This window comes from Melanotaenia boesemani, chromosome 11, assembly GCF_017639745.1.
Source record: "Melanotaenia boesemani isolate fMelBoe1 chromosome 11, fMelBoe1.pri, whole genome shotgun sequence".
Taxonomy (NCBI): Eukaryota; Metazoa; Chordata; class Actinopteri; order Atheriniformes; family Melanotaeniidae; genus Melanotaenia; species Melanotaenia boesemani.
In genome coordinates this window covers 31,808,842-31,836,717 of record NC_055692.1, presented here as the reverse complement: position 1 = coordinate 31,836,717, position 27,876 = coordinate 31,808,842, and the positions used below count along the sequence as shown (strand labels likewise).

Sequence of the window (27,876 nt, the reverse complement as noted above, 5' to 3'; positions counted from 1 at the left end):
CACTGAGGTATTTAGCAACAGGTAACATACAAAATGTTAACACAAAATGCAGTTAAAAAATTGAAAGTACAAAAATTATTGGCATGGTTAATAAATGTAAGCAAATAAGTTTAACTATCAGCACGTTAATACTGTGTAAGTGGACCTGAGTTGTCTTGTTTTTTTGCCTGCGTTTTCACTTATTCTTATAGGATAATTTTTTAAGTATAGCTTACTTTTTAGTTAACATTTTTATGTAAAATATTATCTATAATAAGACAGTCTTCATATAGATTAAGTCTGTTGATCTGACAGTCCATTCTATGCCCATCATCTCCAAAAGTGTATTTTTTAGAACATGGTCAACCACAACTTACCAATTCTGGGCTTACACCAAACGATTTTCAAAAACTGAACGCCTTTTATAAATCTTAGGAGTCTTACTGGAGTCAGAGCACGCTCCCGTCATCTCAGTCGTTAGGTTTAAGGTGGTAATCTGCGACAATATCAAATGTGTTTGATATTATCACAAGTTGCAGTGACGTAACACAATCAACAACCAATAGATGAGCTCTGACAAAAGCAGAAACAGGAATCCTGACTGTCATAACACCGGCAAAAATGGACAGAAAGAAAAAAACAAAACAAAAACACAAAAAATAAAAAAACAAAAAAAAGACAACCAAGAACCGGTGATGAAAAGATGTAGGTGGACCATCCAGAAAGAGGAGCAGATGGTTATAAGAAGTAAATGTCTGCTGTGGATTATTTATGTGTTGCAGTATAATGATCTAACAAATGAGAAATGAATAGAAAACTCATTCATGCCTCCAGATTCTGATAAGTCGGTGTAACACCTGGTGGAGATGCAAAGGCACACTTAATAATGATGAGTAATTCCCAGATTCACAGTCTTTGTGAAATATCAGTCTGAGAGTAGGCACTTGTTGTAAGATGTGAGCAGGTGTGAGCTGATAGTTTTCTAGAGTCATTTCCAAATCTTTTTAAAGTCTTCTGACGTACGGCCAGCATAAGATAGGAGTTTCTGGCCATTCCTTGGTCAAGTTATTTGACAATGTTCTGGGATCACTCCGCTGTCGAGACCTTTTGCAAGGCTAAGTTAGGAGCTCTCCAAGAGAATTCTCAGAATCTTTAGGAATACGGCCCCTGAATCGAATTCAGCACTTTTGGGGCATAATGTCCCATTCCATCGTCTGCTGCCACACCACACCATGGAGTATGCAGGGGTTGACTGATGCCCCGATCCAGGCCTGGCAGGAGATCCCTCGGGTTTTTTTGGCATATGAATATAAACACTTAAGTGATGATTAAAATAGGGTCATTATGAAATTGTACAGAACTTGTGACTTGGCAAAAAAGGTGTTTGCAGAAGCATTTAATTTGAATCATGTTTTAGCAAAAACATAAAATACCTAAAACCTGCAGATGAGGGCCACTGGAGTCAGTGATCCCTGATTTACACTTTACAGTGTTTCCCTGAACATTGTATTTGTGATTCGGAGTTCATCCCTAACATGCACACAGACATGTTGATGTAACAATAACATCTGAAATGGAAGTAAAATTTAACTGAAGTTTGAACAACAAAGCTTAAATGGTTAAACAAAGGCACCAAACTGTAACTAACTAAGTTACCGACGTTTCAGAGCAAGTCCCTGGTTTCGAACAAAATCCCTAATATTTTGGGATGTTCTTTTTTCTAAAGCTGGATGCTCACATTTCTTGCACATCTCACATTCTCTCGTAGAAGCCAAATTGCCCTTCATAATGTGAGTCTCAAAATGCCGCATTACGGCGTTCCTCTCAGCCTTAGTCCATGGTCTTCTGTGATATGTCCCTCTGCCAGCTACTAAAAATCAAACAAGATGACATAAGGCGCAAATAAGTAAATATTAAAATGAAATGTCTTCGAAGATACTCAATATATTGACAAAAGTTACAAGACACATAATGTGGGACCTCATGCTTCACAAAATACTGTTTTAACATTCCTGTAAATAAATCATTTAACAAGTAAATCCATCTACCAAGTCTCCTTGGAGGTCCTGAGTTGAAAGTATTGGCATAATTTGGTCATTTTTTTCCTGAATGAAACATTCACAGGTCTACATGCATGAGGACCTTGCCTCTATAGTATTCATCAGGTGTAACTTACTTTCCAACTTGACTGTACCTTTTTGTCCTGTTGAATGTTTTTGTTCATTCGTGGATACAGGCCCAGCAGACATGGGAGAGCTTTTGTCTGAGGATTCTAAATCAGGAAAACAGAGAGGATGTACTTTTACGTTTCTTTTTTTTTAAAACTCTAAACTGATTCAGAAACTTTCTAATCAAATAAGCATTTTGTATAAAACCTTTATTGTACACCCACAATTCCGAAAAGGTTGGGACACTTGATTTGTAAATCTCAAACCAATAAATTATAATAGAACAGAAAATATAACTGTTAAAAGTGAGACATTTAACTATTCTAAAAATCATTTTTATTCTAAAAATCGTTGCTGCCATAGTGACCACCCAGATCAAGGCAGGCCGGGATCCACATCACAGCCATAAGGCTATGGTGCAGGACCACCCACCACCCAGAGAGGGGTGAACATTGTGGCAACAACCACCCGAGACCGAACAGGCAAAGCCCCCAATGTGGAGGATCCCAATAAGGTAAACACTGGAGATAAAACAAAAATTAAATGAACTTAAGAAACAATAACAACAAATAATAGCAGCAATAATAAAAAATACATAAAGCATTTGATAAAATAATGTGCTAAAAAAATGAATAAAAAGAAATTAAAATAAAAATATAAATAATTAAACATCTGTTAACAGCTAAGCTAAAAAGGTGGGTCTTGAGCCTCTTTTTAAAAACATTCATAGTTTCTGTAGTCCTCAGGCTCTTTGGCAGACTGTTCCACAGTCAAGGGTCAATATAATAAAAAGAGGTCTAGCCATATGTTTTAGTTCTGACTTTAGGAACAACTAAAAGGCTGGTACCAGAGGACCTCAGGGTTTGCAAAGGCTCATAATTCAAAAGCAGGTCAGATAAAAAAAAGAAGGCCCAGGACCATTAAGAGATTTATAAACCACTAAAAAAACTTAAAATAAATCCTGAGCCAATGGAGCCATTTTAAAACTGGTGTAATGTGTTGTCGCCCTCTGGTCCTCACCAGAACTCTTGCCACTGAGTTTTAAAGTAATTGTAAGCCTGAAATACAGTCTCTGGATTCTCCGGCTTCCTCCTATCGTCCAAAGACATGCATGGAAGGTAAATTGGTCACTCTAAATTCTCCATAGGAGTGAGCGTTTCATCTGTGTTGGTCCTGCCATGAACTGGAAACTTGTCCAGGGTGTACCTCCCACTCACCTGCCATTTGCTGGGATAGGCTCCGTGACTGAACTGAACTAATCATTATAGAAAATGAATGAATGAATATTGATCTTTTCTATAGTCTCTTGTGACTGAAATAGTACTCAATGAGACTAAGACTGCATTCTGTTTGTGTTTTTATTTTAGTGTCCCAACTATTTTTAGAAATTGGATAGAGTACTGGGCATAAATTATAATTCAAATTGACCATACCACTGTGTCCTGCAAAACGTGTCTTTGCTGAAGGTCCCATGAATGTCCCCAGGCCTCCTTCCATGGGGTCTGAATCATTTAGAAAAAAAAAGCATTTTAATTGAGCACACTGTTACTAATATTATTTGATGGTAATAAATTATACTTCAATCCCATTTAAGAAATTATTCTCTTTATCTACCCATCCTAGTTGCACTAAAAACATTAGGCTGCCATATTATGGTACCTGGTAAGTAATTGTGGGTTAAGGGCCTTGCTCAAGATCCCACAGGGGTCCTTGTGTAGCCAAACCAGGATTTGAACCCAGCCTCATTACCACTAGGCTACCACTGCCCCAATTATAATTTTTAACTTTACTATAGATCTGTTCTACAGTGTGAATATTTTGATGTGAGTTACGATCCATTTAGACCATACCATTGTGTTCAGCCAATCGTTTCTTTGGATTTCTTGATGGTCCCATGGGTGCACTTGTGTTTTTATCAGAGTCTGAATTGGGATGACAGAAAGAATGCATTTAACTACAGTAAACTAAGTAATACTTTATATAAGTAAATTTGAAGTCTGAATTTGAAATTTCATAAAGCAATGTTACAATCTCTTTTCAAAGCAGCATGTAAAATCCAGATCCTCTCCATAATCTAGCAGCATGCAGAAAAAAAACAAAAAAAAAAAACAAAAACATTTCACAGCAATAATAGTATTTGGTTTCTGAATGACATCAGTTTCTCATATGGTTGCCTGGGATAGTGGAAATACTTTTCTTTGCAGCATTAGACTAGTTAATTTAGGTTTGCAGCTTTTACCACTGCACAGCTCTGTTAAGGTCCCACCACATCAGTTAAGTGAGGTTGAGATCTGGAAAATTGTAGCAGTTAATTTTACTTTTCGGCCATTCTGTTGTCATCACATGTTGTGTTCCAGAGTCCTGTTGATGATCCAGTTTCAGGAGTTTCAAAAGGAGTATATGGTCTACTCAGGGACTAACGGGAGTACAGGTTTTGAGGCTGCAAAACCAGCCCGCATTATCATTTGTACACCATTGTGCCTGACAGTCAGTATGAGGTGTTTGCTAAGATGCTCAGTTCAGTTTTTGGTTTTTCTTTAAGGCGATGACTGTCTTTAAATTGCCTGGGACAGTTTTGTTTTCTTTTTAATATTCTTTTAAACTCAATTCTATTAAAATGTCTTATTTCATCCATCCATCCATCCATCCATCCATCTTCTTCCGCTTATCCGGAGTCGGGTCGCAGGGGCAGCTGCCCAAGCAGGGAAACCCAGACTTCCCTCTCCCCGGCCACATTCACCAGCTCATCCGGAGGGATCCCGAGGCGTTCCCAGGCCAGCCGAGAGATGTAGTCTGTCCAGCACGTCCTAGGTTTTCCCCGGGGCCTCTTTCCGGTGGGACGTGCCTGGAACAGGAGGCATCCTAATCAGATGCCCGAGCCACCTCATCTGGCTCCTCTCGATGTGGAGGAGCAGTGTCTTATTTCACTAAATTATAATTTAGCAAATTTTTATTTATTACCTTTTTCAGTCTCCAGCTATTTAAGTGACTATTGTAAATCTTGCAGTAAATCTTATTAATCTTTATTGGGAGTGTATGCATAATTTGAGGATGACTGTATGTTGAAATTGAGCCATGTTGCCATGTTCTTTGTAGAATAGGGGTGTCAAATTCAATCGCACAAGTGGCTGAAATTGAAAAAATTCCAAGTTGGGGACATGCAAGATTAATAATGAACAGCTTAGTATTGATACTGTTTTAAACAAGTATTAAACTGGAACAGATGCAATTTGGTTGAGCTGAACCTTACTTGTTCAGCCATTTTTTCTGATCATGTTGTCACGTACATTGAGCATTGAGTGTTTTTTAATGAAGGCTATGGATGAGATATCAAAAATCCTTCTGTAGAGACAGGTTGTTTCTGTAAGTGCTTCTGAAGTGGAGATTTTAGACCCAGAAGTTGAGAAAAATCTTATTTTAAGAAAACAAGCCTTTAAAGGTTTGGATTGTAAAATTCTAAATAAAATTGTTCTAAAAGACTATTTAAAGGCATCAGATCCAACCATATTAATAAACATGAAAGCTAAACTTATAACACATGAAAGCCTCCAAATAGACAACACAGCATGTGTAGGAGCTTCATCTGGACATTTATACACCCAACATTGGCTCCCATCCTGAGAAAATTACCTTTAGAAACCTGTAGTGTAATAACAGTTTTTTTTTTGTTGTTTTCTTGCAGACATCCAATCAAATTCATAGAAACAACTATGCAGAATATCTATTACACATCAAAGCAACCTTGATGGAGAGAGCAATTTCTTGTTGTGATTCTGGTAGGTTTTAGGGGAAGTGCAGGATTTCAAAAATCTTTTTAAATTTTTTTAGGGCAGCACACCTCAATCCTAATTCATAATATACCTTTAAAGGAAAATTCTTAAAATTCTAAATATTTGTAAAACATTCTCTTGTTGGACACTCATAATACATACCTAACACTTCCTGAGAAGAGTTTACCCTTGGTGTGTCACCATCAGAAATGGCATCCTCTTCTTCACTTGTATCCTCTTCATCGTCCGTGTTATCTGGGAAAAGTGTCAGTGACAAAAATCTAAATTTGTAGATTTTGGATCATAAACAAATGAGTGCAAAGAAAATTCTTTTTCATAGTCTTCATTGACCAACTTCATGGAATACTTATTAAAAGTATATGATGTTATACACATATACTATACAATTTAAACAAATGTAAAATTAGAAGAAGATGGCTGCTATGGTCTAATACAAATGCAGCAAACACTGCCATCGGTGTATCTGACTCTGGATAGCTAAAGGCCAATGCTGTGGTGATTAAGTTGTGACTTCTATCTAATGTTTACAGTTTTTGTTTCAGTTTTAAATTAGTGTTCACTGCAAATGATGAGTCAAACAAAGTGGTAAAATGATGAAATAGGTTTCATTATTTTCTTTGGTTTTTTAAAATGACTTCCTATAATTAACTCTAAGGACTTTGCTCTTCCTTGCCCAGACATAGGTCCCTGGGGTTTCCCTATATAGCCAGGCCTGGGAGTAGGGCCTGATGGGAGTGCATATTGGCTGGCTCTGTATCAATGGGGCTTGGCCGCGTATAATTGGAAGAGGTAGTATGGGCCCTCCTTTCCATGGCCTCACCAGCTGTGATGGGAGGAGAATGTTGGGTTCATTCTGAGTTGGAATGGGCTCTTCAATGCTCATGTGGACAATGACAGTGAGACCTGGAAAGGTGTGACTGGGAAGACTTGGATACTGTGGTGAAAAAAGGATTAGCATGGTGGTCCCTCTCTTCAAGAAAAGGGATCAGAGGATGTGTTCCACCTACAGGGGAATTGCACTCCTCAGCCTCCCTGTTAAAGTCTATCCAGGGGTCCTGGAAAGGAGGGTCTGTTGAAGAAAAGAGGAGCAGTGTGGTTTTTATCCTGGCCATGTAACAGTGGACTGGCTGTATACCCTCTGCAGGGTCTTGGAGGGAGCATGGGGTTTGCCCAACCAGTCTACATGTGCGTGCTTCCTGGAAATTCTGTGTGGGTTATTCAGCCCTTTGTCACTGTTTCTGTTTATAACTTTCCATCCATCCATCTTCTTGCCACTTATCCAGGGTCAGTTTGCAGAACAGCTGCCTAAGCAGAGAAAATGGCTTCTCTCAATGCTTAAGAACAACAGTTGTACTCTGAGCCCTCTTCTGGATTTCTAAACTTCTCACCTCATGACCAGTAATTTAAAAGCTTCACCTTTTGGCTCAGCTCCCTTACCACCACAGGCTGCTGGAGAGTGCGCATCACTGTAGACATTGCACCAATCCACCTGTCAATCCCTGGTTTCATCCTCCCCTTAACCTTAACTAAGAACATGACCCCAAGATATGTGAAATACTCCATTTGGGATAGAATCTCATTAACGACTTGGAGAGAACATTTTACCCTTTTCTGGCTGAGGACTGAGTCTCGGATTTACAGGTGCTGATTGTCTTCCCAACCGCTTCAAACTCGGCTATGAAGACAAAAGCTTGGCCATGTCTAATCGTCAATCTATGTTCCGACCCTCATCTATGGGCATGAGCTGTGTGTGACCAACAGAACACAATCACAAATACAAGCGGCTCAAATTTGTTTCCTCCACAGGGTGGCAGGGGGCATTCACACCAGGATAGTCTGAGGGACTCTGTGCGATTGGGTGGGGAGTTCCGAAAAGTTTCACACCTTCCCTTTCACACATTTGGTTTGGTTCTATTCAAACTGCACTTGACTCAAGCAGACCAAAGGTAGAAATTACATAGATTAAATATCACATAGGCAGATATTTATTTAGTGCAGGAGGTGTCACAGATTTTTTTTTCCCCCTTTTCTTATTTTTGTGAACATGAGTTTTTGGTTTTTTTTTTTCCCCCTTTTCTTTAACTGATCAGGCGCCGAGATCGACTTTATTTTGAAGCTTTTCAGGAGTATTTCCGAACCTTGCACTTATTGCGAGGACAGTTCTCGCCATTGTTGAGGCAAAAAGTTACTCTGTCAAGGAATGAGGAGTCTGGTTCTGAAGTAAAAAATGATTACAAGTTTATTGAACACAGAATTAAAATACAAAGAATAGAATGGATAGGAAGAATAGAAAGAATAGAATTGCAATTCCTGAGAGACTGTTCAGAGGTCTGACAGCACAGAGATCTGAACAGAATCTGATAAGAAACACACATGCAGCATCTTTTAAGCAGAATGATCACGTCACAGCACATCATGAAATACAAACAAAGAGATTGTCTGTTCCTCACACAGGATTAGACACTTCAGCAAACCTAATGAGCTTTTTCAGTTTTACTGAGCACGTAAACAACCCCAGTGACATTAAGGCAGGATGCCCGGCTGGGTCATCCTGAGGCGCCTGGCTGGTATCAGATAAGTCACACAGGTCAGAGCGAACTGTTCTAAAGAATGCATCCACATTTACGATAGCAACAGGCTACTCAGTATTAAACTCAATTACCAAGAACTTAAACAAGCTGTTTACCCTGAGAGGGATCAGTAGACATAATATAGTAAAGGGAATAATATGAAATTTCCACAACACCATCCTGCTCAGCCAGTGAGATTTCTGCTGCTGGTTCTGTGATTCAGGATCAGAGAACACAGCTGGAACCAGGGATGGTGGATGACATCTGCTTTACACAGCATTCTCCCAATCACATGAATAAAGCCCTCCAAGTAGCAAAATAACAGACTAAAGGGAGCTGGTTGTGATTTAGTGTGAAATTATACGAAAAAAATAAGTTCTGCCTAACCTTAACATAGGCTATATTTATTGTGTTGTCATCATTTTTTTAATTGTAAATGAAAATGACAAAACAACATCACAATCACCATAGATATAAGAACAATTAAAGCTGCAAGCAGCGATGAAGGCCCTCGCACCTCTGGCGCCGCTCCGGCCTATTGCACCGCCCCCTCGGCCTGCAACCTCCCTCCCCAAGCAAGCTGGCTCTGGCTGGCAGCCGTACGCTCAGTCGTCCCCATGTTTCTGCCTCGTGTGGTCATTGTCTCTCTCTGACCATCATCTCATACATCAATGGGCCTAATAATGACATCAGAAGTGGTCATGACCTTGTTCTGACCAATAGTGTGAAACAAATCCAAACAAAATCATGCTTTTAAGATCTGCAGATATCAACATGGCCAGTAGGTGGAGCTACAGTGTTTGATCTTGTACTAACATGTTGAGGTTCGGACTTTAATGACAACTGCCAAGTATCACGTCATTGGGTCAACCGAGTCCAGAGTTATAGCCACTTCCTGTTTGATGGCGAGGGACAGAAACCTCACAGGCAGCCATTTTATTCATGATGGTGTAAGCAGTTTGTTATATTGTGAGTCATGTGTTCATCAAGGATAATATTGATGAGTTTGAGTAGGTGTGTAGGGTTTTCAATGGGAAAAAAGGGGTACTTCCTGTTTCCAGGGGGCGGGGCTATGGCGTTGAAAACATCAGGACATGAAGAGGCTTTTTGGTTTGTACTGGCATGTTATATAAATATGCCACATTTCATGAATGTCAGTCAAAGCAGTGGTTGGAGCTGATAGAATAAATAATTATAGGGGGCGCTATAGAGCCACATAACCAGCATATGTCTATTTAAATCAGTTCCAGGCCTGACCACTGTCCTTCCTGCCGAGTTTGGTGGAGATCGGGAGTACTATGGGTCAGTTGCAAATACTTCCTGTTTCATGGCGATGAACGCCATTCGCCATGGTTTTGCTTGAGGAAGGAACTTGAGGATTGTTTTCGGTAGTATCACGAAAGAGTTTGACCTGATCTGAAGCACTTTTGAGTGTGTGGAGTTCATTCCTGAGGAGAGGGACCCCAGTGTCTGAAAAAGACACTTCCTGTTGAAAGTGGGCGGGGCTTAGACCAAGACCAGAAGTAGTTCAATGTATCTGTTCAGGAACAGACCCTGAGTAATTACTGTGAGTGTGATGGTGATTGGATGAAAATTGAGGGATTTATACTGATTAATGATGTCATGGCGTTTTATCCAAGTTTGTCATGACGCCACCGTCTGGCCATGCAGCGTTGAGCAATGTCCAGGTGACAACATCTGGACATGTAGATGTGGTCAGCATGGAAATGACATCAAACGGGGCCATTTTGGTCAAGATAGGTTGTTTTATATGTAAGTTATGTCAGTTTCGTCTCTCATGGCGAGATATCAAAGTTTGAGGCCACGCCCCCGCCATGCCCTTTCTCCTTTGAGAAAGTTTTGCATAACTTTTGATCACACATGCCTCTGGAAGCTTCAGAGTGATTTTGAGGTAAATACGATAAAGTCTGTAGGAGGAGTTCGTTCAAATGCAATGGCAAGAAATAAGCAAAAATGACCCTAAAAATGAGACTTTTTTCAAAATGGCCGACTTCCTGTTGAAATTAGCCTATAGGTCTAATGGACAGTTTGGTGCATCCTGGCATAGTAAATTAATGTGGTGAATTTCATGCATGTTGGTCCACGAAGGGGGCGGGGCTGGTTGATCAAAATATTGTAGGGGGCGCTATAGAGCCACTATGTCATTATTCCAGCATATGTCAATTTGGCTTAGTTCCACGTCTGAATACGATCCTTCCTGCCAAGTTTGGTGGAAATCGATGGTACACCGGGTGAGTTACAAGTACTTCCTGTTTGGTGGCGTCGGACCAATATTCGCCATGGTTACGTTTGGCGAAGGAACTTGAGATTTTTGTTGTAGTATCATGAAAGGGTTTGAGCTGTTGTGAAGCACTTTCAAGTGTCTGGTTTTCATGCCTGAGGAGCAGGACCCCGGCAACCGAGAAAAAGCACTTCCTGTCGAAAGTGGGCGGGGCTTAGGGCTAGACCGGAAGTGGTGATATGGGTTTGTTCAGGACCAGACCATGAGTATTCCCTGTGAGTTTGATGGTGATTGGGTGAAAAATGAGGGATTTATACTTGTTTATGATGTCATGGCGTCTTATCGAAGTTCGCCATGGCGCCACGGTCTCGCTTTGCAGCGTAGAGCAACAGTCTTCACCGGATATCATCCCCAACTTGTTTTCAGGTGTCTGATGCAGTTTGACCCCGGTTCTGTTCAAAACGTCAGAGAGGTGGGTCTTCAAGTAAAAAACATGACTTCCTGTTGCCAGGGGGCGTGGCCTATTCATAATCCAATCGTGGCCACGTAGATGTCTTGAGGATGGGACTAGTATCAGACATGGCCATTTTGGTTCAGAAATGTTGTTTTATGTGGGAGTTATATCAATTTCGTCTTTCATGGCGAGACATCAAACTTTGAGGCCACGCCCCTTGTACGCCGTTACTCCTTTGAGAAAGTTTTGCATAACTTTTGATCACACATGCCTTCTGAACATCCTGAGCTATTTTGGTGTCAATCCGATAATATCTCTAGGAGGAGTTCGTTCAAATGCGAGGTCAGTAAAACGCCAAAATGGCGACTTTGACCCAAAATGGCCGACTTCCAGTTTTATTTAGACCTATACTATAATTTCTTTTTTTGTTCCCCCCACCATGTGGAACATGTGTACAAAGTTTCATGAAGATTGCTAACTTGCAATGGAGGGGCATCACAAATAGGTGGCGCTCTGGTTCAGTTTTGCCTGAACAGTCCCGAGCACCCCAAATTATTAAATTTTTCGCATTCCAATGGGGGGGTAGGCAAAATTTGGTGAGTTTTGGAGCATGTTCAGGCCCCCAAAAATGCGATTCATTGTGCGAAATAAAAATAATAATAAACGCTTGCATTACAATAGGCCTTCGCACCGCCTTCGGTGCTCGGGCCTAAATATAGAAAAGTAGCCTAATGACGGAAGGACAGGGTGGATTTACAATTATGTAATTGTGTTAACGTGTGGGTTGTGTTACAGGTTATAGCCTACATAAATTATCGGGTCCAGATTTCCAAAGGAGATAATAGCTCGGGTTTGGTCATCGTAATGCATGTGGGACGGGTTTGGGTTGGTAAAATTGGACCAGTGCAGGACTCTGGTCTTGGGGTTCCTAATTTTATTGTGGTGTGTAGAACATACGTTTTTTGAACAAATGCTGTCTGTTTTGTTTTTCTTTATACCCAAACAAAAATCTGCATCACTTTCTTCGTCTTCTTCATGCTTTTTTCTGTTTAGTTGCTGGATAGTCTGTTTGCAAGCGAACCGAGACAAACTGCTGTCAGACAGCTTGTTTTTATCTTGCATTACCTACAAAGTTTTCTAGTACATGAAGGGGCTCTGATTAACTTGGTCAAACCAAGGGAAAACAAAGTCCATTTTTTTATATTATAATGAATCCTGTTTCAACAAAACTACAAAAGTTCTACTAGAGTAATATCTACATAAAGTTGTGTCACTTAAAGCTCTGTATATTTTTCATTTTATAGTATTAATTTTTCAGTTGTCACAATTCAGCAGACTTCAATCTGTAATAAAAATGCAATCTTCAAAACTGAAACCATTTACATACCTCCAATTTCTTCAAGAGATTTGCCTCGGACCTCATGTAGCATTCCTTTTTCCAGAGCAAGAAGGATTTTTGAAATTTTTGCACTTTGTATTGTGGGCTCAGACAACCGGTAGAATTGTCTGTGTACAGCTAGATCATGTCCCATGAAATCTGCAAGTTGATCAAGTTCATTGTTTTTCAGATTCAGTATTTGGGATGTGGTTGCCATTTCTTTGCGCAGCCGAGTTGACCGCAAATATTCAGGCTCCTGTGCGCCACACTCATCTGCAAACTTTCTGAGACATTCGTGTCCTCTGTAGTAGGTCAAACAGTTTGGTATGGCAAACAAGTACTCGTTTTCAACTGGCACTCCGCGCTCCTCTCTCTTCTCCACCAACAAGTTCAGGGCTTTTGTCATGTTAGGTGTTAGTAGCACCGCTACCTTTCTCCCCCTTTTCCCTTTCAGTTCTACTCGCTCAAAATAGGTACACAACTTTTGTTCATAGTCAGACAGACCCCTTTTTTCATGTGTGTTTGATTGGTCTCGTTCAAGGAAATTCTTCAACTTTATCTTTGAGACCTCTCCAACTCGTCTCCTGTTGAAAATAACTATTTTTGTCAGTGTTGCTTTTGCCAGACTTGAATAGCTATGCGCTGTGGTTTCATTCTTTAATGCCTCTGATGCCAATTCAGTCCTTTTGTCAAGATGGCTGTGAAGTTTTGTGACATCCTCGGTGAGTGGTAATTTCATTGTTTTATTATACTTTTTATCAGCAATTGTGCTCAAGGCACTGTGTGATACATATTCAGACCACTTTGCCCGATAAAGCTTCATGAATGCTTTTGAAGATTTAATTCCGTCCTCATCTTCGGCAATAAGCGCATGGCAGGTAATAATATCATTGACTTTTACTAATGAGTGTCCAAGTTTCAAGGCAATGCTTGGAGTTTTGTAGTCATTTTTCTTTTTGTCAAAACCAGCTGTCTCTTTCACTGCCTTGATAAGACTTAGAAAATTTTTGGGTCTCAAAGCATCCTCTATTGTCATGTCTGGTGACCTCTTTCGGAGGGTCTGGAGAAGTCTCCCAAGCTCACGTATCTTTTGCCGGATATATTCATGTTTGGAAGGGTCATGTCCGTGTTTATTGTAAAGGGACTCAGCAAAACGCAAAAGACAAGAGTCATTGCGAATAATACTTGCTACGTCATCATCATGCACATGGCTTAGCATCCTAAGCACTTCTTCTTCTGAAGTTTTTGCATGCCCTGCTTTCAACTCAGATGCAAGTCCAAGAACTTTTTGTCTTCCTTTCTGTTTGTCATCCTCTGACCTGAAGGGGCATCTTCTCATATGTCTCCAAAGTTCAGTTCGAAGAAACATACCCTTGCAGTGGACATAATATTCATATTTTTTATGATCAGCCTTAGATTTTCGCTTCACTTTTAAAGAACCACTTCCTCTTTTCAAAACTTCATTATTGTAAATGAAGTTTCCTCTGTTTCGAAGCTGCTCCAGCAACTTTTTCCTTGTTTTGGAGCCTGGAGGAAAACTGAGAGCTTTCGCTATGTCTGCATCCTCTTTTGCATGGGTGTTGAAATGCCTGGCTATTTTAGAATGAGCCTCCTTGCGAAAAAAGCAGAAATTTTTCCTTCCAACTAGAGTCTTTTTAGGATCTATGTTCAAAGATTTTGCATGTGTTGCTTTTACAGGGGCGTCATTGGTGTCACCTGTATCCAAGTCTAAAATTGATGGATCTTTAACAATTGTAACTTCTGAGTTTTTCAGGATGGTGATGCCTTCTTCTTCATACTTTTCTTCTTCTTTTTCTGTATCTGTTGCTGATTCTGGAACATAATCTGGATCCTGCTCTTTATCGGATTCTTCTTCTGATGTGTCACATTCATTCTGAATATAATGTTAGAGAGAATAAACAGAAAAAATAAAAGATAAGTGACCTCTACAGAAGCACTTCATGACAGCCAGCAAACTTAGACTTTGCTACATTTAGATTTGTTGATATTTTCCAAAATTTAATAAAAAAAAAAAGAAGAAGAAAAAAAGCATCTTTTCCACAATGTCGCTTTAGCACTTGTAGGTAATTAGAGAACGAAAAAGTGGAGTAAGGGGTTGGGTACTTTAAAATTGATCTTACTTAAATCAGACACGGTATCAAATTTATTCAGACACACAGTTCCTCTGCTTGAATGATGTTTTGGAATGAAATAAGCAAGTATTGACTTTTTTTTTTTTACTTTAGTTTTAACATGTGAATTGTAAATACCCCTTTATCAACAACTCCCAATAATATTAATATACAAAAATATCAAAATATTGATAACAATTACCTGCTGCTTTTGTCTTTTCTCTTTTGCGAGGAAACAATGTACATGCCATGTAGTTGTGCAATCTGTTTGAATAATAAAATTAAAGAAATAGGAAAACACAAATAGCAAATCAATATTTGAGTCACAATATTAGTTACAAAACAAGAAAAAGTCATTTAAAAAAATCTATTTGTGAATCTGTGAGATATGAGGAGCACAAAATTCCAGTAAAATATGCCAATTACAACTTAACTAGGATGGGACTCCAAAATTAACATGTAAATATTATTCAACACCATTCCAAAGTTGTATGACACAAGACCCACAATTCCATGTTGAAATTCAAGCCCACTCTTTCCCTCTGCCACCTCTCAATAGTGGGAGAAAACTTCATTGACTACATTGCCTCTCAAGGAAACATTTATTCCTTCTCATATATTCCATAATTGACTCAGTTCAATAGTTACAAGTTTCGTTACTATAAACGATTTTTAAAGAAGCTTAAAAAAATCATAACAGTAATACCAACCTACACATTTGAGTCCCCTCCATTTTAAAGGGGAAAATGGTCCCAGGCAAACTGAACATTTCTCCAAGGAAGAAATCTCAGTAGAAACAACATCATGTTCAATGCAATCTAATAGCAAAGAAAAAAAATTAAAACAAAACAGAAAAAGAAGCAAAAAAAAGTTAAACATCAAATTATAAATGCATTGCTGAAAGATATATGGTGTATATATATATATATATATATATATATATAGACAGATAGTGGTCCTTCACCATATCGCGGTTCATCTTCTGCGGTCTCGCTGTTTCGCAGATTTTTTTGTATGCATGTCATATATTTTAGGGGTAAGTAATTATTAAGAAATTCACATTGTTAAATATATGTAAGTTCTTGAGAGTGTATAAAGTGCTGAAGAATGTTGAAAAAGTTCTTTATACTTTGGAAAAGTTCTATAAACACTCCGAGGAGGGATAATTAGGCCTTAACATGCATTTGAATTGTGAAAAATTAGTAAGGTCGTCATTTTGCAGATTTAATTTATGACGGTGTGTTTTCAGAACGTAACCCCCGCAATAAACGAGGGACCACCGTAAAAATATATTAAGAGTTAAATGTATCAATGTTTCTTCTTACCAAGATTATGTTGGATGGTAACTTACTGGTTACTGTAAACCAGACATGTCTTCATAAACCATGACTACATACATTTACACACAAAAGAAAGCTTTATTAACCAGCCTGTAAGTTAATGGTTACTCTATACCAGACATGTCTTCATAAACCATGACTACATACATTTACACACAAAAGAAAGCTTCATTAACCAGCCTGTAGGTTAATGGTTACTCTATACCAGACATGTCTTCATTAACCATGGCTACATACATTTACACACAAAAGAAGCTTCATTAACCAGCCTGTAGGTTAATGGTTACTCTATACCAGACATGTCTTCATAAACCATGGCTACATACATTTACACACAAAAGAAGCTTCATTCAGCCCCATGTAGGCTACTGGTTACTGTATATAGATCAGAACCATAGTTGAAGATATAACCATATATAAGGAGAAGAACCATTGTTCTTACCATCTTGAACCAAACGCCTGCAGCACACATCTCATAATGTTCAAAATCTGAATGTTTAACTATTTTCTAAATCATGTTGGCAACTATACAAACCTTTTCAGAAGTGGTTTCACTACAGTTGGAGCTCTTCCTGACTGTGGCTGGTCCAAGTGTCTGAGGAAGAACATGAAAACAAAAAGATGTAGTTCGAATCACCATCATGTAATTTACTGGTTACTGTAAACCAGACATGTCTTCATAAACCATGACTACATACATTTACACACAAAAGAAAGCTTTATTAACCAGCCTGTAGGTTAATGGTTACTGTAAACCAGACATGTCTTCATAAACCATGGCTACATACATTTACACACAAAAGAAAGCTTTATTAACCAGCCTGTAGGTTAATGGTTACTCTATACCAGACATGTCTTCATAAACCATGGCTACATACATTTACACACAAAAGAAGCTTTATTCAGCCCCATGTAGGCTACTGGTTACTGTATATAGATCTGAACCATAGTTGAAGATTTAACCATATATAAGGAGAAGAACCATTGTTCTTACCATCTTGAACCAAACGCCGGCAGCACACATCTCATAATGTTCAAAATCTGTATGTTTAACTATTTTCTAAATCATGTTGGCAACTAAACAAACCTTTTCAGAAGTGGTTTCACTACAGTCGGAGCTTTTCCTGACTGTGGCTGGTCCAAGTGTCTGAGGAAGAACATGAAAACAAAAAGATGTAGTTCGAATCACCATCATGTAATTTACTGGTTACTGTAAACCAGACATGTCTTCATAAACCATGACTACATACATTTACACACAAAAGAAGCTTTATTCAGCCCCATGTAGGCTACTGGTTACTGTGTATAGATCTGAACCATAGTTGAAGATATAACCATATATAAGGAGAAGAACCATTTTTCAAACCATCTTGAACCACACATACATTTACACACAAAAGAAAGCTTTATTAACCAGCCTGTAGGTTAATGGTTACTCTATACCAGACATGTCTTCATAAACCATGATTTAACAGAATTACACACAAAATGAAGCTTTCATTTCTTCTCTATCTACCACCAACCAGCCATCAACCTAGTTCACGTTCACCATTTAGATGTGCAATTATTTTCTAAATCATGCTGACAATTATACAAACCTTTTCAGAAGTAATTACAGCAGAGTCGGAGCTTTTCCTGACTGTGGCTGGTCCAAGTGTCTGAGGAAGAACATGAAAACAAAAAGATGTAGTTCGAATCACCATCATGTAATTTACTGGTTACTGTAAACCAGACATGTCTTCATAAACCATGACTACATACATTTACACACAAAAGAAGCTTCATTCAGCCCCATGTAGGCTACTGGTTACTGTATATAGATCTGAACCATAGTTGAAGATATAACCATATATAAGGAGAAGAACCATTTTTCTAACCATCTTGAACCAAACGTGTGCAGCACACATCTCATAATGTTCAAAATCTGTATGTTTAACTATTTTCTAAATCATGTTGGCAACTAAACAAACCTTTTCAGAAGTGGTTTCACTACAGTCGGAGCTTTTCCTGACTGTGGCTGGTCCAAGTGTCTGAGGAAGAACATGAAACAAAAAGATGTAGTTCAAATCACCATCATGTAATTTACTGGTTACTGTAAACCAGACATGTCTTCATAAACCATGACTACATACATTTACACACAAAAGAAAGCTTTATTAACCAGCCTGTAGGTTAATGGTTACTCTATACCAGACATGTCTTCATAAACCATGGCTACATACATTTACACACAAAAGAAAGCTTTATTAACCAGCCTGTAAGTTAATGGTTACTCTATACCAGACATGTCTTCATAAACCATGACTACATACATTTACACACAAAAGAAGCTTCATTCAGCCCCATGTAGACTACTGGTTACTGTATATAGATCTGAACCATAGTTGAAGATATAACCATATATAAGGAGAAGAACCATTTTTCTAACCATCTTGAACCAAACATACATTTACACACAAAAGACAACTTTATTAACCAGCCTGTAGGTTAATGGTTACTCTATACCAGACATGTCTTCATAAACCATGACTACATACATTTACACAAAAAAGAAGCTTCATTCAGCAACATATAGGCTACTGGTTACTGTATATAGATCAGAACCATAGTTGAAGTTATATCCATATTATATAAGGAGAAGAACCATTTTTCTAACCATCTTGAACCAAACGTCTGCAGCACACATCTCATAATGTTCAAAATCTGTATGTTTAACTATTTTCTAAATCATGTTGGCAACTATACAAACCTTTTCAGAAGTGGTTTCACTACAGTTGGAGCTTTTCCTGACTGTGGCTGGTCCAAGTGTCTGAGGAAGAACATGAAAACAAAAAGATGTAGTTCAAATCACCATCATGTAACTTACTGGTTACTGTAAACCAGACATGTCTTCATAAACCATGACTACATACATTTACACACAAAAGAAAGCTTTATTAACCAGCCTGTAAGTTAATGGTTACTCTATACCAGACATGTCTTCATAAACCATGACTACATACATTTACACACAAAAGAAAGCTTCATTAACCAGCCTGTAGGTTAATGGTTACTCTATACCAGACATGTCTTCATTAACCATGGCTACATACATTTACACACAAAAGAAGCTTCATTAACCAGCCTGTAGGTTAATGGTTACTCTATACCAGACATGTCTTCATAAACCATGGCTACATACATTTACACACAAAAGAAGCTTCATTCAGCCCCATGTAGGCTACTGGTTACTGTATATAGATCAGAACCATAGTTGAAGATATAACCATATATAAGGAGAAGAACCATTGTTCTTACCATCTTGAACCAAACGCCTGCAGCACACATCTCATAATGTTCAAAATCTGAATGTTTAACTATTTTCTAAATCATGTTGGCAACTATACAAACCTTTTCAGAAGTGGTTTCACTACAGTTGGAGCTCCTCCTGACTGTGGCTGGTCCAAGTGTCTGAGGAAGAACATGAAAACAAAAAGATGTAGTTCAAATCACCATCATGTAATTTACTGGTTACTGTAAAGCAGACATGTCTTCATAAACCATGGCTACATACATTTACACACAAAAGAAAACTTTTTGAACCAGCCTGTAAGTTAATGGTTACTCTGTACCAGACATGTCTTCATAAACCATGACTACATACATTTACACACAAAAGAAAGCTTTATTAACCAGCCTGTAGGTTAATGGTTACTCTATACCAGACATGTCTTCATAAACCATGATTTAACAGAATTACACACAAAATGAAGCTTTCATTTCTTCTCTATCTACCACCAACCAGCCATCAACCTATATCACGTTCACCATTTAGATGTGCAATTATTTTCTAAATCATGTTGACAACTATACAAACCTTTTCAGAAGTAATTACAGCAGAGTCGGAGCTTTTCCTGACTGTGGCTGGTCCAAGTGTCTGAGGAAGAACATGAAAACAAAAAGATGTAGTTCGAATCACCATCATGTAATTTACTGGTTACTGTAAACCAGACATGTCTTCATAAAACATGACTACATACATTTACACACAAAAGAAGCTTCATTCAGCAACATATAGGCTACTGGTTACTGTATATAGATCAGAACCATAGTTGAAGATATAACCATATTATATAAGGAGAAGAACCATTTTTCTAACCATCTTGAACCAAACTTCTGCAGCACACATCTCATAATGTTCAAAATCTGTATGTTTAACTATTTTCTAAATCATGTTGGCAACTATACAAACCTTTTCAGAAGTTGTTTCACTACAGTCTGAGTTTTTCCTGACTGTGGCTGGTCCAAGTGTCTGAGGAAGAACATGAAAACAAAAAGATGTAGTTCGAATCACCATCATGTAATTTACTGGTTACTGTAAACCAGACATGTCTTCATAAACCATGACTACATACATTTACACACAAAAGAAAGCTTTATTAACCAGCCTGTAGGTTAATGGTTACTCTATACCAGACATGTCTTCATAAACCATGACTACATACATTTACACACAAAAGAAGCTTCATTCAGCCCCTTGTAGGCTACTGGTTACTGTATATAGATCTGAACCATAGTTGAAGATATAACCATATATAAGGAGAAGAACCATTTTTCTAACCATCTTGAACCAAACGTCTGCAGCACACATCTCATAATGTTCAAAATCTGAATGTTTAACTATTTTCTAAATCATGTTGGCAACTAAACAAACCTTTTCAGAAGTGGTTTAACTACAGTCGGAGCTTTTCCTGACTGTGGCTGGTCCAAGGGTCTGAGGAAGAACATGAAACAAAAAGATGTAGTTCAAATCACCATCATGTAATTTACTGGTTACTGTAAACCAGACATGTCTTCATAAACCATGACTACATACATTTACACACAAAAGAAGCTTCATTCAGCCCCATGTAGGCTACTGGTTACTGTATATAGATCTGAACCATAGTTGAAGATATAACCATATTATATAAGGAGAAGAACCATTTTTCTAACCATCTTGAACCAAACTTCTGCAGCACACATCTCATGATGTTCAAAATCTGTATGTTTAACTATTTTCTAAATCATGTTGGCAACTATACAAACCTTTTCAGAAGTGGGTTCACTACAGTTGGAGCTTTTCCTGACTGTGGCTGGTCCAAGTGTCTGAGGAAGAACATGAAACAAAAAGATGTAGTTCAAATCACCATCATGTAATTTACTGGTTACTGTAAACCAGACATGTCTTCATAAACCATGACTACATACATTTACACACAAAAGAAAGCTTTATTAACCAGCCTGTAGGTTAATGGTTACTCTATACCAGACATGTCTTCATAAACCATGGCTACATACATTTACACACAAAAGAAAGCTTTATTAACCAGCCTGTACGTTAATGGTTACTCTATACCAGACATGTCTTCATAAACCATGATTTAACAGAATTACACACAAAATGAAGCTTTCATTTCTTCTCTATTTACCACCAAGCAGCCATCAACCTATATCACGTTCACCATCTAGATGTGCAATTATTTTCTAAATCATGTTGACAACTAAACAAACCTTTACAGAAGTAATTACAGCAGAGTTGGAGCTTTTCCTGACTGTGGCTGGTCCAAGTGTCTGAGGAAGAACATGAAACAAAAAGATGTAGTTCAAATCACCATCATGTAATTTACTGGTTACTGTAAACCAGACATGTCTTCATAAACCATGACTACATACATTTACACACAAAAGAAAGCTTTATTAACCAGCCTGTAGGTTAATGGTTACTCTATACCAGACATGTCTTCATAAACCATGGCTACATACATTTACACACAAAAGAAAGCTTTATTAACCAGCCTGTAGGTTAATGGTTACTCTATACCAGACATGTCTTCATAAACCATGACTACATACATTTACACACAAAAGAAGCTTCATTCAGCCCCTTGTAGGCTACTGGTTACTGTATATAGATCTGAACCATAGTTGAAGATATAACCATATATAAGGAGAAGAACCATTTTTCTAACCATCTTGAACCAAACGTCTGCAGCACACATCTCATAATGTTCAAAATCTGAATGTTTAACTATTTTCTAAATCATGTTGGCAACTATACAAACCTTTTCAGAAGTTGTTTCACTACAGTCGGAGCTTTTCCTGACTGTGGCTGGTCCAAGTGTCTGAGGAAGAACATGACAACAAAAAGATGTAGTTCGAATCACCATCATGTAATTTACTGGTTACTGTAAACCAGACATGTCTTCATAAACCATGACTACATACATTTACACACAAAAGAAGCTTCATTCAGCCCCATGTAGGCTACTGGTTACTGTATATAGATCTGAACCATAGTTGAAGATATAACCATATTATATAAGGAGAAGAACCATTTTTCTAACCATCTTGAACCAAACTTCTGCAGCACACATCTCATGATGTTCAAAATCTGTATGTTTAACTATTTTCTAAATCATGTTGGCAACTATACAAACCTTTTCAGAAGTGGGTTCACTACAGTTGGAGCTTTTCCTGACTGTGGCTGGTCCAAGTGTCTGAGGAAGAACATGAAACAAAAAGATGTAGTTCAAATCACCATCATGTAATTTACTGGTTACTGTAAACCAGACATGTCTTCATAAACCATGACTACATACATTTACACACAAAAGAAAGCTTTATTAACCAGCCTGTAGGTTAATGGTTACTCTATACCAGACATGTCTTCATAAACCATGGCTACATACATTTACACACAAAAGAAAGCTTTATTAACCAGCCTGTACGTTAATGGTTACTCTATACCAGACATGTCTTCATAAACCATGATTTAACAGAATTACACACAAAATGAAGCTTTCATTTCTTCTCTATTTACCACCAAGCAGCCATCAACCTATATCACGTTCACCATCTAGATGTGCAATTATTTTCTAAATCATGTTGACAACTAAACAAACCTTTACAGAAGTAATTACAGCAGAGTTGGAGCTTTTCCTGACTGTGGCTGGTCCAAGTGTCTGAGGAAGAACATGAAACAAAAAGATGTAGTTCAAATCACCATCATGTAATTTACTGGTTACTGTAAACCAGACATGTCTTCATAAACCATGACTACATACATTTACACACAAAAGAAAGCTTTATTAACCAGCCTGTAGGTTAATGGTTACTCTATACCAGACATGTCTTCATAAACCATGGCTACATACATTTACACACAAAAGAAAGCTTTATTAACCAGCCTGTAGGTTAATGGTTACTCTATACCAGATATGTCTTCATAAACCATGACTACATACATTTACACACAAAAGAAGCTTCATTCAGCAACATATAGGCTACTGGTTACTGTATATAGATCAGAACCATAGTTGAAGATATAACCATATATAAGGAGAAGAACCATTTTTCTAACCATCTTGAACCAAACTTCTGCAGCACACATCTCATAATGTTCAAAATCTGTATGTTTAACTATTTTCTAAATCATGTTGGCAACTATACAAACCTTTTCAGAAGTTGTTTCACTACAGTCGGAGCTTTTCCTGACTGTGGCTGGTCCAAGTGTCTGAGGAAGAACATGAAAACAAAAAGATATAGTTCAAATCACCATCATGTGATTTACTGGTTACTGTAAACCAGACATGTCTTCATAAACCATGACTACATACATCTACACACAAAAGAAAGCTTTATTAACCAGCCTGTAGGTTAATGGTTACTCTATACCAGACATGTCTTCATAAACCATGACTACATACATTTACACACAAAAAAAAGCTTTATTAACCAGCCTGTAGGTTAATGGTTACTCTATACCAGACATGTCTTCATAAACCATGGCTACATACATTTACACACAAAAGAAGCTTCATTCAGCCCCATGTAGGCTACTGGTTACTGTATATAGATCTGAACCATAGTTGAAGATATGAATGAATGAAATGAATGAATGAATGAATGAATGAAAATGAAATGAATGAAATGAAAAATACTTTATTAATCCCAAAGGGAAATTCAATATTGTAGTAGTAGTAATTTTTTTTTTTTTTTTTTTTTTTTTTTTTTTAAACAATCACATTAATTAATTAAGGGCTTTGTTCTTCAGCCTGATAGCTGCTGGAAGGAAGGATCTTCTGTATCTCTCTGTCTTGCATCGGACTTGAACAAGCCTCCCACTGAACACACTCTGTTGTTTCGTCACGGCGTTGTGTAGAGGGTGTGAAGGATCTTCCATTATCTTCGTCAGCTTGTACAGAATTCTTTTTTTGATGATCAACTCCAGCGGCTCCAGAGTTACTCCAAGCACAGATCCAGCTTTCTTGATCAGTTTGTTAATTCTTTTCAAGTCTCTGGTTCTGATGCCGCTGCCCCAGCAGATTGCTGCAAAGCTGATTGCACTTTCAACAACAGACCTGTAGAACATTTGCAACATTTTGGTGCAGACGTTAAAAGATCTCAGCTTCCTTAAGAAGTAGAGTCTGCTCTGACCTTTCTTGTAAATGTACTCAGTGTTGCTTTTCCACTCAAGTCTGTTGTCCAGCTGAACTCCAAGGTACTTGTATTCCTCCAACCAGACATGTCTTCATAAACCATGACTACATACATTTACACACAAAAGAAAGCTTTATTAACCAGCCTGTAGGTTAATGGTTACTCTATACCAGACATGTCTTCATAAACCATGATTTAACAGAATTACACACAAAATGAAGCTTTCATTTCTTCTCTATCTACCACCAACCAGCCATCAACCTATATCACGTTCACCATTTAGATGTGCAATTATTTTCTAAATCATGTTGACAACTATACAGACCTTTTCAGAAGTAATTACAGCAGAGTCGGAGCTTTTCCTGACTGTGGCTGGTCCAAGTGTCTGAGGAAGAACATGACAACAAAAAGATGTAGTTCGAATCACCATCATGTAATTTACTGGTTACTGTAAACCAGACATGTCTTCATAAAACATGACTACATACATTTACACACAAAAGAAGCTTCATTCAGCAACATATAGGCTACTGGTTACTGTATATAGATCAGAACCATAGTTGAAGATATAACCATATTATATAAGGAGAAGAACCATTTTTCTAACCATCTTGAACCAAACTTCTGCAGCACACATCTCATAATGTTCAAAATCTGTATGTTTAACTATTTTCTAAATCATGTTGGCAACTATACAAACCTTTTCAGAAGTGGTTTCACTACAGTTGGAGCTTTTCCTGACTGTGGCTGGTCCAAGTGTCTGAGGAAGAACATGAAAACAAAAAGATGTATTTCAAATCACCATCATGTACAGATTAGAAAAACACACAGTCCTCACAATATGTGTGTCTGACAAATAAACAACACTACAGGGACTGTCGACAATTATCACTAGGACCAACTAGACTGCTATGTTCTGTAGATGTTCCTGTAGTTAAAGCAGGGGAAAATGGGTTACCTGCTCATCTTCAATGATGGAGACTGATGCTTTAGGCTGCTCATAACAAGGAGGGTCTCTGGTGGCTGAAACCTGGTTCAAACAAGCACAAAAACTGGTTAACATCTTTACAATACCAGTTTGTTGACAGTTTAAAGCACAGTAACAATGAGACACATGTGTTGCAATAGTATTGCATGAAGATCCTTCAAGGTGTTCATCCCTGTATCATACACAACTTAATTAATACAAAGTCCTTCTTAATACTGTACATGACAGCAACATTTAAGGTGTTCATTCCTGTATGATACTCTGAAAAATGGCCAAGAAATCATAAATTCAGCCAGGCTATTTAAACTTATGAGCACAACTGTACACACATATCCATATATATATATATATATATATATATCCACAGTGCATCCGGAAAGTATTCACAGCGCTTCACTTTTTCCACATTTTATTATGTTACAGTTTTATTCCAAATTATATTAAGTTCTTACCTCAAAATTCTACACACAATACCTCATTATGACAAGGTGAAAAAAGTCTTTTTTTGAGATTTTTTGAATTTATTAAAAATGGAAAACAAAGAAATCACATTTACATAAGTATTCACAACCTTTGCCATGGAGCTCAAAATTGAGCTGAGGTGCATCCTGTTCCCACTGATAAGCCTTGAGATGTTTCTACAGCTTAATTGGAGTCCACCTGTGGTAAATTCAGTTGATTGGACATGATTTGGAAAGGCACACACCTGTCTATATAAGGTCCCACAGTTGACCATGCACGTCAGAGCACAAACACCAAGCATGAAGTCGAAGGAATTGTCTGTAGACCTCCGAGACAGTATTGTCTTGAGGCACAAATCTGGGGAAGGATACAGAAAAATTTCTGCTGCTTTGAAGGTCCCAATGAGCACAGTGGCCTCCATCATTCGTAAATGGAAGACGTTTGGAACCACCAGGACTCTTCCTAGAGCTGGCCGGCCGTCTACACTGAGCAATCGGGGGAGAAGGGCCTTAGTCAGGGAGGTGACCAAGAACCCGATGGTCAGTCTGGCAGAGCTCCAGCGTTCCTCTGTGGAGAGAGGAGAACCTTCCAGAAGAACCACCATCTCTGCAGCAATCCACCAATCAGGACTGTATGGTAGAGTGGCAAGACGAAAGCCACTCCTTAGTAAAAGGCACATGGCAGCCCGTCTTGAGTTTGCCAAAAGGCACCTGAATGACTCTCAGACCATGAGAAACAAAATTCTCTGGTCTGATGAGACAAAGCTTGAACTCTTTGGTGTGAATGCCAGGCGTCATGTTTGGAGGAAACCAGGCATCGCTCATCACCAGGCCAATACCATCCCTACAGTGAAGCATGGTGATGGCAGCATCATGCTATGGGGATGTTTTTCAGCAGCAGGAACTGGCAGACTAGTCAGGAGAGAAGGAAAGATGACTGCAGAATTATACAGAGACATCTTGGATGAAAACCTGTTCCAGAGCGCTCGAGATCTCAGACTGGGGCGACGGTTTATTTTTCAGCAGGACAATGACCCAAAGCACACAGCCAAGATCTCAAAGGAGTGGCTTCAGAACCACTCTGTGAATATCCTGGAGTGGCCCAGCCAGAGTCCAGACTTGAATCCGATTGAACATCTCTGGAGAGATCTGAAAATGGCTGTGCATAGACATCTCCCATCCAAACTAAAGGAGCTTGAGAAGTACTGCAAAGAAGAATGGGCCAAACTGCCTAAAGATAGGTGTGCTAAGCTTGTAGCATCATATCCAAAAAGACTTGAGGCTGTAATTGCTGCCAAAGGTGGATCAACAAAGTATTAAGCAAAGGCTGTGAATACTTATGTAAATGTGATTTCTTCGTTTTCCATTTTTAATAAATTCAAAAACTTAAAAAAAAATACTTTTTTCACCTTGTCATAATGGGGTATTGTGTGTAGAATTTTAAGGTAAGAGCTTAATTTAATATAATTTGGAATGAAGCTGTAACATAATAAAATGTGGAAAAAGTGAAGCGCTGTGAATGCTTTCCGAAAGCACTGTATGTATGTATGTATATGTGTATAAAAATATATATATATATATTGAAATTTTTAAAATATTCTTTGTTGGCTTTAAAAGATTTGTTCACCACCTGTAAATCAATCATCAGAAGGAAGAGTGTTCAAAAATCCACATTTTTAAAAGAAGGCAAAAACACCAGAGTTTGAGTAGAATTGACAATTCTTTGTTAAGCCAGTAATAAGAAAACAATACATATCTTCTCGAGAAGGAGGCCTGTTAGCTTAGCTTCTGATCACTAATACACAAAGTGTCGGGACCCTTCGGTTCAGCCAAAAAGACCCGCCTAACTAAATTATCCTCCTCATTTATAGTGATACAAAGCATTGTGGCTATGTGCGTGCATGTGGTGAGCC

At 38.2% G+C, this 27,876-nt stretch overlaps 2 protein-coding genes and 3 long non-coding RNA genes across 5 annotated transcripts in view; all 5 read right to left on the bottom strand.

Annotated features, from left to right (window-relative positions):
- Positions 1 to 1,781: 1,781 nt before the first annotated feature.
- On the bottom strand, positions 1,782 to 3,598 carry LOC121648373. Its single transcript, XR_006011958.1, has 3 exons — positions 3,581 to 3,598; positions 2,174 to 2,251; positions 1,782 to 1,849 (listed from the first exon to the last, which is right to left on the bottom strand). It is a non-coding gene; the product is annotated as an uncharacterized LOC121648373 (long non-coding RNA).
- A 388-nt stretch (positions 3,599 to 3,986) lies between these two features.
- On the bottom strand, positions 3,987 to 13,943 carry LOC121649037. The gene is made up of 3 exons (XM_041999569.1): positions 12,592 to 13,943; positions 6,080 to 6,172; positions 3,987 to 4,069 (listed from the first exon to the last, which is right to left on the bottom strand). The coding sequence occupies exons 1-3, from the start codon at positions 13,919 to 13,921 to the stop codon at positions 3,987 to 3,989; spliced, it is 1,506 nt and encodes a 501-aa protein (XP_041855503.1). The 5' UTR covers positions 13,922 to 13,943.
- Positions 13,944 to 14,215: 272 nt separating this feature from the next.
- On the bottom strand, positions 14,216 to 15,529 carry LOC121648374. The gene is made up of 3 exons (XR_006011959.1): positions 15,425 to 15,529; positions 14,917 to 14,978; positions 14,216 to 14,476 (listed from the first exon to the last, which is right to left on the bottom strand). It is a non-coding gene; the product is annotated as an uncharacterized LOC121648374 (long non-coding RNA).
- A 1,033-nt stretch (positions 15,530 to 16,562) lies between these two features.
- The window catches only part of LOC121649036, a 30,963-nt gene continuing 19,649 nt past the window's right edge, over positions 16,563 to 27,876 (bottom strand). Inside the window, exons 6-17 of the mRNA XM_041999568.1 lie at positions 25,215 to 25,274; positions 24,840 to 24,899; positions 23,529 to 23,588; positions 22,978 to 23,037; positions 22,138 to 22,197; positions 21,587 to 21,646; positions 19,911 to 19,970; positions 18,804 to 18,863; positions 18,025 to 18,084; positions 17,653 to 17,712; positions 17,142 to 17,201; positions 16,563 to 16,649 (exon numbers count right to left, since the gene is read on the bottom strand). Of these exons, the coding sequence (XP_041855502.1) occupies positions 16,563 to 16,649; positions 17,142 to 17,201; positions 17,653 to 17,712; positions 18,025 to 18,084; positions 18,804 to 18,863; positions 19,911 to 19,970; positions 21,587 to 21,646; positions 22,138 to 22,197; positions 22,978 to 23,037; positions 23,529 to 23,588; positions 24,840 to 24,899; positions 25,215 to 25,274 (747 nt within the window). The remainder of the gene's footprint in view (positions 16,650 to 17,141; positions 17,202 to 17,652; positions 17,713 to 18,024; positions 18,085 to 18,803; positions 18,864 to 19,910; positions 19,971 to 21,586; positions 21,647 to 22,137; positions 22,198 to 22,977; positions 23,038 to 23,528; positions 23,589 to 24,839; positions 24,900 to 25,214; positions 25,275 to 27,876) is intronic.
- On the bottom strand, positions 20,321 to 21,146 carry LOC121648376. The gene is made up of 3 exons (XR_006011961.1): positions 21,122 to 21,146; positions 20,748 to 20,807; positions 20,321 to 20,345 (listed from the first exon to the last, which is right to left on the bottom strand). It is a non-coding gene; the product is annotated as an uncharacterized LOC121648376 (long non-coding RNA).